Source organism: Vidua chalybeata, chromosome 7, assembly GCF_026979565.1.
Source record: "Vidua chalybeata isolate OUT-0048 chromosome 7, bVidCha1 merged haplotype, whole genome shotgun sequence".
NCBI lineage: Eukaryota > Metazoa > Chordata > Aves > Passeriformes > Viduidae > Vidua > Vidua chalybeata.
In genome coordinates, this window is record NC_071536.1 from 9,175,635 (window position 1) to 9,188,878 (window position 13,244).

The 13,244-nt window shown below is 44.7% G+C and overlaps 1 protein-coding gene across 1 annotated transcript in view; it reads right to left on the reverse strand.

Annotated features, from left to right (window-relative positions):
* TMEFF2 (transmembrane protein with EGF like and two follistatin like domains 2) overlaps positions 1–13,244 on the reverse strand; it is a 125,321-nt gene that overhangs the window by 23,930 nt on the left and 88,147 nt on the right. Inside the window, exons 6-7 of the mRNA XM_053948470.1 lie at positions 8,802–8,950; positions 7,606–7,665 (exon numbers count right to left, since the gene is read on the reverse strand). Coding sequence (XP_053804445.1) covers positions 7,606–7,665; positions 8,802–8,950 — 209 coding nt within the window. The remainder of the gene's footprint in view (positions 1–7,605; positions 7,666–8,801; positions 8,951–13,244) is intronic.

Sequence of the window (13,244 nt, forward strand, 5' to 3'; positions counted from 1 at the left end):
CTGTTCATGCAGTGCCCCTGTGTGCCCTCTGCTCCCTTTGGTGGTTGCTCAGTGCACCTGGGCACTCCATGGCTCATTGCTGTCAGTGCTGCTCACCTGCTTCTCACAGCTGTGCCCATGGGGGATGAGGCTGGGCTGCAGCCCCACTGCCAATCACCACAAACTGTGTGCCACAGCACAGCCCCACTGCCAATCAGCACAAACTGTGTGCCACAGCACAGCCCCACTGCCAATCACCACAGCCTGAGTGCCACAGCACAGCCCCACTGCCAATCACCACAACCTGTGTGCCACAGCACAGCCCCACTGCCAATCACCACACCCCGTGTGCCTACAACCAAATATATGTAAATGGAGTGTTTATGGACTGGGACACAAATGGAGGAATCTGTAGAAATGCCTTCATGAACTCAGGTCTGCTCATCTCTAGTGCACATAGAATTTCTGTTTTTATCCATAACCTTTAAGAGAACAAAATGTTACAGAAGACTGCTAACATGATAGCATAAGGGGAAAACCAACAAGTAAGGCACATAGCAAGCAAGTCTTGGGCAAGCAGAAGTGTTTGGAGCAAGCTTCATGAATTTCTCACAGTTCTGATGGAAACCCCACATGAAAAAACATACTTGCATTACAACCTCCACCCTCACCCCACATATCATTTACATCTGAATTCACTTCCAGGAGTTAAATGCTTCAGAGATGCTGACAACAGTAAAATAGCCTGGTCTGGTTTTGTATATTTTTAAGCTACCTATTCCCATACTGGTTTTACAAGTTGGAATTGTTTTCCCTGTTTGTTTCCTACAGATCAAATTCTTAGCCTGGATTTACTGAATTTTCAGGCTCCCAAGCTTTAATGCAAATCAAATAGCTTTCTTTATAATGTTCACTCACAACAATACTGAATTTGTTTATTATGGGAAAAAGCACAAACAAATTCTGCAACTTTTGATTCACACTAATTAGTGACTGAATTAATGGCTAAGGTTTAGAGGCACAAATGGAAATGTTCTTCCTCCTTGAGCTACATCAGTCTAAGGTAAAGAGATACCTAGCAGTTCACCTGAGACCTAATTTAAGTTTTAATGCTAACAATTACAGTTTCCATGAGCATGACACTGGGAAATTGTAAGTAATGAAAAGGCACAATTTATCTCATTATAAAACCAAAAACCCCCCAGAAATCCAAAAGAACAAGGCACATTTTACCAAGCTTAGCGCGTGCAATTCAAAGTTAGAGGAGAACTCCCATAAAAAGTGAGGTATTCTCTTGAGCCTGGCAGAGTAAATGAGCAATATTTCTCTCTCCCTCTCGCTTGTTTTTAAAATCTCCATAAGCCTGTTTTTATTTTGCATGCTCCTCAGGAAGAGACTGTTAGGAGTAAGTGCTGTTAAATCACATGGCACTGTGCTCTGGAGTGCTGCAGTTTCCTTCCTGGCAGGGGGCTTGTTTGTGAGGCTATTATGCGACCCCTATGTGACAGCGTGTCTGTCTCCCATTCCAAAAAAATTACGTAGATTTCAGCAAGATATAGCCAAGCAGCATCTGAAGGTAAATTTGAGAGGTTTCTACAGAAGAAAATCACTTGGGGTAGCCTGTGCTGCAGTGTCCATAGCAAGACAGCTGCATTATTGCCCCAGCCTTTCCTATTTTAGAAATAAAACTCCCAGTCTTCCTTATGACTCAGGAAAATGCTTGAGTGGGACTTTCCACACTCCACCTTTTACAGCCCTGAAGTTAAATCACAAAAGAAATAGCTGCAGGTTTTCATTTCAAAAACACCCAGGACAAGTGGAGGTTTGGGGGCCGCAAGAGTCATTGGGACTGACTCTGTTGTGTTCTCAGACTTGAGTTCAGAAGTATCTGGCAGTAAGATTTACTGACCTAACAGCTGGGATCTATCACTGCTTTTCAGATTTTCCTCTGGATACCAACAACACTGGAGGAGCTGCAAGGCAACAGAAGGGCTGGAGACCACCAGGCTACCAGAACTCAGGGATCTCTCTGGTGTTTGAAAACCTCTCAGAAGAATCTAGACTGGGTTTTTTTTCCTGTGTTTTGCAGAGCTCATCTACCACCTTTTGAAGACTTTCACTGTGCATAAAGCTTAAGTATATTTTCATAAAACCTTGCAAACAAATGCAAATAGCAATTTGTAAATGCAAACAAAAATTCAAGCAACATTAAAAAGCTTCCCGTTTTTTTTGAAAAAAAGGTGTCAATTGTACCATTCTTGTTCTTTCCACAGGTCAGAGTGGGTGTGTCTGTGTGTGAGCACAGGTGGAAGCTGCAGCTAGAGAGCATTCATGCTGCCACACAGGTGTCAAAATATTAAAATCTAGTTTTTTCAATTTTTAAGTGATTTGATGGAATAGCAGGAAGGCTTTCTATATAATCTATTTATTTAGTGTGAAAACCTCTGAGTCTGAGGAATCGAAAGGCAAGCAAATCTGCATATGCAAGGGTGTAATTTCCCTCACATTTTTACAAAGCTGCAGATGAGAAATAGTTTCTCTCTAGCTGTGATGGTTGCAGTGTTCAGCTTTGTGTCTCACTTGCTAATTCCATTAAGAAGAAAGGAAAGCCTGGTTGACAAAGGCTCAGCAAAAATGCACCATAGTTTATATCCCATAGCTAAGCTCTGGGGCTTTATTATTCTTCAGCAGTTCAGCAAATGGCTGAACACAGTAGTAGACACAGAATTTAATTTAAACGGACAATGTCAAGTGGTTTAGATTCCAAACTTAACCTGCTTTGAAAATGTTATGATCTGGAGAAGGAATCTAGTCTGAAGTTCTCATGTTTTAATCCAGGGGGGGAAAAAAAAATTAAATTGTCACTATAGAAATTCAGCACTGCTGTTCTGATTCCTGGCTACTCTCCAGGCCTGCTACAGACAATGAAGATGCCGGTGACTGAATTGCATTTATTTTGGACTCCAAGACTCTTGGACTTTTGAAGGGACTCATTGAAGAGTCTGAGACTCTTCTTTATCTTTGTAATGTGTGATGGCTCTCGTGGCCTTCATTCCACAGCCCTGCCCCAGCCAAGGGAAGATGATGTGTTGACAAAGATGGATTTTGCCCTTTTTGGTGGAGCTCTGAGTTTGCTTGGGCAACACATCCATCTGCTGGATTACTCGCCCAAGCAGCCCTGGGAGTGCCAGGACGGCCCTGGTGCCAGGAAGCACGCTGAAAAAGATCCAAGACTGTCATGCAGGTTTGAAATCCCATGGGAAGCCAGGAGGGTAAGCAGGGAACAGAGCAGCCATGAGCAGACGTGCAGCATTTTGTGCTCATTATCAGTTTTGGGCACAGCAACAGCACTGGCAAGCCAGGCCAAGGCACTGCCTGCAGGAGTCCCAGAAGGCACCACCTGAGGCTGCTGCCAAGGGAGAGTTTACTGCCCTCGAGGAACCCAAAAATAGAGCTCAAACTGACCACTTGTGGATGCACATTTTTCACCAGAGGAGACTGTTTGGGCTGAAAATGTCTCCTTCCCCCTTCCATCAGTTTCTCTGCGCTGCTGGCATTCAGTTGCTGAGACTTGATCTAATCAATGCTCATATGGGGAGGTTTGTCTGGCCTGGAAGATGATATTATTGAATAGGTCTATCAAATTTGTCAGTGTCTTCGCTGACAATTTTCATGAATATATAACATTGAAATATGGCACATCCATACTGACTTATTCCTTATGGTGCTCAAAACGGCTTGGAAAAAACCCTCTGTAATTTGATCATGAGAAAGGATAAAGTCATTAGGGGGATAATTGCTAATATCCAGATCTTAAGAAGAGAATATAAATATTGAAGAATATAAATAAATAGGCAAATGGATTAACAAGATGAGAACTCCTTGATTGCCTGGCCTCTGAATTCCAAAATGCCACCAAAACAGCCTTATTTATGCATATAATGGGGAAATTCAAGAAAACATCCATCATGGGACTTTCAGCTCAGACACTACATTCTAAAACATACATTACACTTAAAATGCTTCAAAATGCTCTTTCATGGAAATTGCAAGATAAAGTGTATTTCTATTGGATTTGAGGGAAAAATCACACCCATTCATTTATTCAGTAAAACCAAATCTCACTGCACAAACTTGATCAAGGTCAACCATCTGCCATTTGTTGAGGAGAATGAAAATCTGCCCAAGTCTGATAAATACCTTGGGGTTTCAGAAAAAGGAGAGGCCAGAACTGCACAGAGGCACAAGGGTGCACGAATGGCACGGGCAGCCGTGGCAAGGGCAGAATGGTGACCCTGGAGAGGCAGGACAGGGTCAGAGAAGGGCCTCCTGCAGCTCACTCTTCTCAGGTTTGCTTTGTTGTAAGAGGGGGTACCACTTTTTGGGTGATATTGGTCTGGCACTTCGGAGTGCTGGCATAAATCCTGCCTGTGTAAAGCAAGAGCCCTTAGAAACTGAGGCGATGCAAACCTACTGCACAGATTTACTCCCCGAAGGAATGAGTACCCTCGGCTTCGCAGACTGAAAGATTTGTGCATTAGTGGTGGGCATCAGCGGGCTGGCAAGAACAGGAGGGAGCGACAGCGCTGATGAACAGACAGTTTAAACAGTTTGATATGGAAAAACTCAGCTGGGTGTTGGGACTTGTGGCTGTTTGCAGGGCTGCTGCCTTGCCGGGGCCCTGTGGTGGCCATGCGGGGGAGGTTATGGAAAAACCCGCACTGCTCAGCCACCACAGTCCCTGCAAAGAGCATTTGGCTGCATTAGCATAATTGACAACATCAATTATGCCCACTGCTATACTCTCCCCTGGGAAAGGCCGTCCATACAAGGCAATGTTTTTACAAGCGTGCGGTGTTCACGGTCTCGGCAATTTTTAGTGCCATTAAATGGTAGAGAACAAAGGTATTCTGTGGAAAGCCGCAGGCTCGGGGAAATTGTTTCAGAGGCTGAGGAACTGAGGAAGAACTGCTTCAGAGGCTGAGGAACTGCTGCTTTTTCACACAAAGCTTCCCATGGTTAGGGCAGCATTTCCTGTCTGAGGAGATACGAAGGTGGGAAAAAAGTAGTACATACCACATTATCACAGGCATCACCATCAAATGTTTCTGCAGCTGAAAGAACAAGAGGATGGCACAGAGCTTCCTGTCTGGCAAAAGCTGATGCATGAATGTTCACCGAGCCTCAGTTTTACACTGCTGCTTTCCTTTTCCCTGATTATTACCGGAAGGATGGAGTTGTTGCAGCTTTTTGATACAGCAGTCCCATTCCCCTAAGGTCTTCTGACAGGGTTATGCCCCAGACATTTGGCGACACTGGAGGCAAGTGGATTGCCCTGCATAAACTAGCAATTTTCACCCTACATGCTGTTATTGTATGTAAAAATGAAAAAATTAGGCCAGAGGAATAGGTGCACACAAAAAAGACATCAGCTGGCACAGATGACTGTGGCTGAGGTTAAATCAATGGATAGAACTGCTGAGACCTGCCCAGGGAACACAGTCACCACCCTTGAGAAGCCCACTGGGGCCTGAGCCAGACCAGAAACCCCAAGAAGGGGGTTTCTAAGGGGCAACAATGGTGTCTTCCTGTGCCTGAGGTACCTGCTGGATTTCACTCTGATTCAGGACGTCTCCATCGTTCCCACGGCTGTAGGGGAGGAAGGTGCCCTGTGTCCTTTCCACAGGCTTTGTCATCTCTCACTGGACCATCTGTTCCCACACTCCTTCTGACCTCCTGGTGCTTGGAGACCATCTCCACTACAGACCTGCTCCTCTGTGCCTTGGCACTGCCCTCCCTGTCAAGTAACCCAGATTCCTCCTGAGGTCTCTCCTTGGCTCCCAACCCCTGACAACATTTTGCTGCAGTCAATTTTCTTCTACCCACCACCTCTCCTCTTGAATGTGGGCTGAAAGATAATCTCTCCTAAGCAAGAGCTGTTCTCTTCCTTCTTCCCACTTGAGCTCAAGGTGCCTTCTGTGCTCCTCTTCCTCCATGACCCATGATGTGGCTTTCTATTATCACCACTGCAATCTCCTCCTCCTCCCTAATCCCCAGCCTGCCTTTCCTTCCCTTCTTGTTACAACTCAGTTACTGCCTGCTGTTGCCTCTCTAGCTGATGTGAGCTCCTGCCATCCTAAAGCAAATCCACCAGGCAGCAGCAGCAGCCTAGGACAGGCTGCACACTGAAAAGGGTCTCCAGGCCTTCATCTCAGCTTGGGGAAGCCAGTGCTCTCCTCAGCTCTCCAGCAAGAAGGAGAAAGGATTTAAGATAACATTAATTGGCCTTGTTTCTAACTTAAATAATTTTGGCCTACTTGGCCTTATCTCCTATCCCCTGTCCCCCCAGGACACAACATCAGCCTTTCCAGCCTTTTATAGAAACTGACTACTACCTACCACGAAAAGCTGAGGGTAATCAAGAATTTGTAGGAAAGACACTGAAGACTTTTTCTTTGCATGCCCCTGTCTTCACCAATGGAAGGGCTCCTTGGCAGTAGGAAACACCTGGGCCATGGCTCACCCTTGATCTTTTAGAAATTCATCCCAGCATTTTCTTTCCATAGCAACTTCTACCCTCCCTGCTTTGTGCTGCAATACCTCACACTGCTCTGCCTCACCGAGACATCATTTATTCAGAGCTCTATGTTTTAATCATCACACACTGTTTTAAGTAGGAACAGAACAATAATTTCTAAGGCCGGGTACCCCACTGCCACAGGGATAGCACAGGAGATGACCAGCTGGATTAAATACTGCCTCAGCACTCTCCCAGCAGGAAATGTTCACACCTGTGAAACCATCACCTGGGTGTCACCTGAGCCATGCAGCTCAGGCAAACCCAGCAATCCACACCTACTCCCTCCAAACACTTCAAAACCACAGAAATATTGTGAAACTGAAGCAATGAGTGCATCACCTGACCCATTTTCACCAGACCTTCCCAGAGGCTTTCGTTCTCAGTGTGAGCTGTGAACATTTGCATGCACGTGCGCGTGCACACACATGTTCAATTTCTAAATCAATCCTCCCAGGCAAAGGGTGTAAAAAATGTCTCCCAAACCTCACTAGTATTTACATGTTTTTAATTTCAAGTGTCATATAGGGCTATTCAGCCATTACATTTTACTGTGGCTTCTAAATAAATTAAACCCATTTATCACCTAAACCCCCCACATTTTAAGAGCCTTATTAACTTCATAGTTAAATGCTGACAGGTAATATCTATTATGGGAGCGTTTCGTAGTATCCCAGCAGTGCTATGAGCTGGATTTTCACTTCCTTAAACCTGTATATCATGACAAAAATATGCATAATCTAGTACACTGATTCTGTAATTTTCAATAATGTCTGCTAATTCTGGCAAATAATTTACAGTACTTATTTCCTCTGTCAAAACAGGTGTTTTATGGCCAGAGTAGTTGTAGGTTGACAAAAATAGAAGCAGCCCATTTATTAAGAAGAGAGTTTGTAGTGAAAGAAAGAGTAATGAAAATACAGCGTTTTCTTAAAGTAAACCAGGAAAACCATACTAGAATATGAGGACACTTCACCTCAGCAAATGAAGGAGAAAAGAGACTTACACAGATCCTGTGAATTGTGATTCTCACAGAACAGGAACCATACCTGCATAATCTGTCCTTGCATAATGCCCATCTTCTGATTTTGTAGTTGTTGTAGTATTGTCTGTGTGAAAAGAAATGTGTTGAGTTGCCTGGGGAGCCTGAGCTCGATACAGCCCATGCCCCCACCACAGTGCCCAGGCAGGGCTAACTTCACTTGCACACACATCACCTCTGCTGGCTGCAAGGCTCTCCTGGGCCTGCCAGGTGAAAGCAGCAGGATCTTTTTTCTAACAATATGTGATAACAGATTGCAGCTGGGATAAATATATCAGTCTGAAGCAGGAGTTGTCATTTCTGCTCTACTTGAAGTAATTGGGGAGTTTTAATATGTACCCTGAAATGAACTGCCACTTAGGCTGGTTAACGTTAAAGGGACAGGAGTAAACTGGAATGTGTTTAATACACCTGCATACTATGGCCTTGTAAGTAGATATACTGAGGATTGATGGGTCAGAAGCTAAGGAAAAAAGCTATTGGGAGTCTGAGCCTCAGCAGACACTTTATTTACAGGAGCTATTGAAAGGCAAATTCTCTTCGTTTTCATTTTAGAGAAAAACAGGGTTTTTAAAATCAGCTCAAGGGTTAAGGGTGATGTAATAGCTCAAGAGATAGGCACAGAGAAACACTGTATCATGGAGAAACAGAGAGAGCCTCGAGCCATGATTGGAAAACTTCCTTCCAGGCATCCTGGGCATCATGGGGCCCAGCAAGGGTCAGCTGAAGAACCAGCCCAAGCACTGTGTTTGGGAGCACCTCTTCAGAGAATCTCCCAAGACTGCCTCATGCTGCTCCAGTTGAGGGAGCACCAGAATATCCATCCTGGGTGGCAAAATGTATCTGAGGGGCATTCCCACTGTCCTGCTCCAGCTGCTGCCTGGCAGCCAGAGCTCTGGGCAAGCTGCTCGGGGCAGGAGACTGGTGACTGATGCAGAACCACAGGCAGGGCTGGGCAGTGCCCTGCTGCTGCTGGGGGCAGGCCGTGGGCAGGGTCAGGAGTGGTGCCCCCCTCTCATGCCTCGCTGTGTCTGCACCACGGAGGGCTCTGCCTCTCACCTCTCTGTGCTCTACAGTATCAACTGCAGCAGTCTAATGGAAATACAACAATTACCAAATAAGAAGCCAGCCCTGGTTCTGTTTTTTTCTCCCTGAACAAAAATTGAAAACATTCTTTGAAATGAGTTTTGTTATGAGAGTTACCTTGACATCGACCCAAAGACATGACTTCAATTTTCTCCTGTTTCTGGCATGATGCCTCTTTGATTTGACATGCATTATCATAAGATTTCCCATCGGAAGCACAAAGAGGATTGAAGTTGGTTTGAGAACAGTCAATGTTGCACACACACCTGAAAAGATATAGAAAGAGAAAAAAGAAGAGGCTAATATGAGAAACTTTTTTCAAGACATCACAAATACATCTCAGAAATGTAAGTGTTTGTATTATTCTGACTGTACAATGCAAATCAACATAATGAAAGCAGAATGTTCTGTCAAGAGGTCATTCGTATTTCTTGATGGAAATGAGATGCAGGGAGAGGGAAGAGGCACATAAAAGCAAGCAAAAAGAAAGCTAAAAGAAGTATGTTTTACATGGAAAACTGTACTACAGCATTACCACTTGTAATCCCCTGTAAACCAAAGAGAGATGCAGATAAAGAAAGCTGCTGAGCCCTCCTGCAAACTAAAGAAGCCACAAAATTCGCCTCTGTTCAGGTGCAGTCCATTGTATGGAATACCATATAAATGTGGGTTTATATTGATTTATGAGTTAATTCTGAAAATAATTACAGCACCTAGAAGCACTCTAAATGTAACAGATGTGAAACTGAAGCCTTACTTCACCCCACTGGGATAAAACCACCTGCCAAGGCTGAGACTGGAGCAGGGATGTGATTGCACTCTCTCTGTGCCTCGGGCTGGTGGGATCTCCCCAGCTCCTGGACACAGAGAGGCTACTCACTATTAAAACCAGGAGAATACTGTTTTAGGGAAGACTTTGTGCACAAGCATTTTATGAAGCAGCTGGATAACTCAGCAAGCAAAAAGCCTTACGCAGGTGCTACCCAGGAAGGTCTCCTGTTGTGCTCTCTGAGGGGTGAGGGCTCCCATGTCCAAGAGCACAGTGTGGGCAAATGCAGGCAGGGCAGTGGTGGCCCCATCCTCAGATTGCTTAGGGCCATCTCCAGAGACTCCAGATCCCAGTTTGTGAGCTCCTGGGCTGCCCTGTGATGTTAACCAGAGCACAGGGAGGTACTCACTTCCACTTTCCACTTGCTCTGGATCTGAACTAATGCACTAACGTGGACACACCCTGATCCCAGCAAGCCTCGCCATTGCTTCTAAGATGGAGAAACCTAATTATGTCCATTGACAGCAGGCTGCAGACTCTTTTCTTTAGGTTTCTGCTATTTCATTATCATTAGCAACGTCAGGTAGCCTTGGGCATCGGCAGGGGAAAGGCACGCTAATCTTCTGTCCCCCAGCTGTGCCGTGTAACAGACAGCTCAGCCTCAGCAAACCCAACGTGATCTTGCCTGGGGACAAAGCCAGAGGTCTAACCTGGCAGCTGCTCCAGCTCTTCTGAGCACGTAATTGTGCACATGCTGCTATCCAAACTCTTCCTGGCTCCTTCTGACATTAAGGCAAAGCAGTGCGATTGATGCTCTATCTTCCAGCCCACTGGTTGTGCTGAACCTCGCAGTGCCAGCTCCCCGGCTCTCCCTTTGGAGAGCTAAGTAATGGAAATGTCAAGCCTCCAGCCTCGCTGCTTGATTTAAGAAAGTGTTTAAAAGTCAGTCCACCTCCCATTTGCAGCAGACATCTGGACACCTTTGACTACTGGAGGTGTAGAGGGATATACACAAAACTTGGGTGGAAAGAGGAAGAAGGAAATTGGAGAGTTAGGGTCAAATCTCTTCATCACCACATTTGGCTTCTGGCCTCCAGGAATGTGCCCAGGGTGATGGAAAACAGTGGAGCCAGTAGTTGTCTTTTAGAATTTTTTTCTTACACTGGGTAGGTCTGTTTACCCCAAATGTTCACTAAATACAGAAAACTTCAGTTCAAAAAGAGGCCAGTGGTGAAAAGCTGTGGTTATAAATTAAATTACATGATTTCATAACTCAAAGAAAAGCGTCTAGCTCCCTGTGCGTAGCAATTTCCCCACACTGATAAACATACAGAATATAAGAAAAAAATCCAGTGCATTTCCCAAGAATCTCCTTATCAGCAGAATAAGAATGTTCTGCTCCACTGAAATATTAACCATCATCATTTCTTCCTGCAGCCATTTCCAGCTTCCCACCTTAGTCAAACTCACTTCATTAGGAAACATTTACTGCTCAAGTAATAGCAATTCTTTCCACGTAGCTCTACCATTTGCATTTCAGATGGGACACAATCAGCCATATGCTCCTTTTTTTTTGTAATAAACCAGCTAAGAAACAGCTTCACTTCTCTACATTTTGCTACAGAAAAATGAGTGAAGGTTAATATATATTATGTTTCAAGTCAAGAGAAAATTAAGCCAACGGGAAAATTACAACAAAAGGGTGCTCTTAGGAGAAATCTCAGCAACTTTGGATGCAGTTTCAAGAATACCTAGGGGATGCAGGAACCTCTGCTCAGAGTTAGACACTTTAGAGACATATTTTTAAAGGTGTTTAAATGCTTAAAGATGCACGCAAACACTTTGTGTGGGATTTCCGGTATCTCAGAGACCTATTTCCCATGATTTCAAAGACTGCTTCAGAGCCCACTAGGCATTTATTTACATCTTCTGGTACCTTCCAAAACACAAAGACCCAAAATTACTTTCCAGACCTCTTCCAGCAAAACTGAGAAGAGAACCAAGGTTTTTCTGTACTCCATTCTAAAATTTCAACTGTGACACCAGTTGTCACATTTTCCAAGCAAACCTCTGCAGCAGCTGCATGAAGAGGACACACCATGTGAGCACCACAAGCCACGTGCTGCTTGTGCTGGGGTCAGGTCACTCTGAAGCAGAAAAGGACTCCCCCAGGATGACACCATATGCTCCAAAGCCTTATGGGATCCCCTGTGTGAAGCCTGATTTTCAGAGTCAGCTAGGGGGATGCTGAAAAAACACCAAACTTGCCGCTCTGATCTCCTTGCTGCAAGGGTCATCTGCTCCTTGCACAGTTTTCAGCAGACAACTTCTAGCTTGCATCCACAGTTTATTACTGCTTTTGCAGTTATACACTCAAATCCTACTTTTAAGGCTGCACAATTAAGTTGACATCCAATATATGTCATGAAGTGCAAAAGGTAGGATTGCATAAGGAAGATTAATGTGCCTGTGTTGCTGGCTCTTTTTAATTTATAGTGCTTCTCTTATCAGGGAAAATGATGGTATTCCAACACATTTTTTCAAACTGGAGGAAGCAAAAGTCTGCCATTTGGACCATACTGCCAGATTCCAGAAGGGCAAATTGCAGGGAAAGAGACGAGGCACATACTCCAAACATGTGTGCCCAGGCAAATGCAGCCTCTGAGAACAGCTCAGACTCCAGTGGGATCCACCAGCCAGGTAATAAATACATGCTGAACAGCACTTAATGCATTTGATGGAATGAAAACCTGTAAAGGTGCCTTCACTTCTTGAAGTATTATAAAATGCAAGAGTGGGACTCTCTTGTGTTAAACAAGAACCAAACTGTGACATCCCTTGGCTCAGGGTGTTATTTTCTGGGCACAGAGAGTACCTTCAGCTCTTGTGGGACACAGAAAGCCCCTACCCTGAAGAGAGCCTCTCCCTAACACTTGTCATGCACAGGGTTGGCAGCACCCATCCCACTGCCAAGGGTGTGTCCAATGGGCTGGCTGGCTGCCTGCAGCTTCCCAGTCCCTGAGGCACTCCAGTATGCCTTGAATTTTAACTAATTTGATCATTTGACCATGTTATCATCCTGCCTATGACTTCTGATTATAGTTCTATCAATAAATCTATTTGCTTTCTGTGTTCCTAAGTGTAGCACTGAAGTAAGCCTGGCAATAGAAAGGCTGACTGAGCGTTCCTGGTGCTCAAGACACTGTGGGAAGGTCAATGAGGTCTCCTAGGGGGTCACAGAATGAAACTCTACCCAAGAGCATACACAGACTACATGTGTAAGATTTAACCATGCCTTCTGCAGTCAGAAATGCAGCTTTAAAAGCCTCTGTGAGGAAGGAGAGCCTCCAAGATGTCAGCAGATACCCTGCAGCTCCTCTGAAAAGGAAGGAATATTATTCTACAGGCCCTTTGCATCTTCAAGTAATGGGCTCATATGTTAATTGATTAAAATTTGGGCTGCCACTATAAACAATCATTAAACAAGGCTCATTTTCTTATGTCTTTTCTTCCAGGTCATTGTGATAATCTCCAATGCATTCCCTTTCTTTCATACACTTTATTTCATTCCATTTCATTTCACATGATGATAATCCTGGAGGAGCTGAACATCCAGCAGTCAATGTGGTTACTTTGGTGATCATGGAAGCAAAAAACACCAAAGCAAACTAAAAAGGACTGCTGAAGGGACAAGCCTGGGCACCTCCTAAGGGGATTTTGGGCTACCTCGCCATGGTGGATCTTGCAACACTGCTTGAAGACACTGGATCCTGTCATAAGAATGTCACACC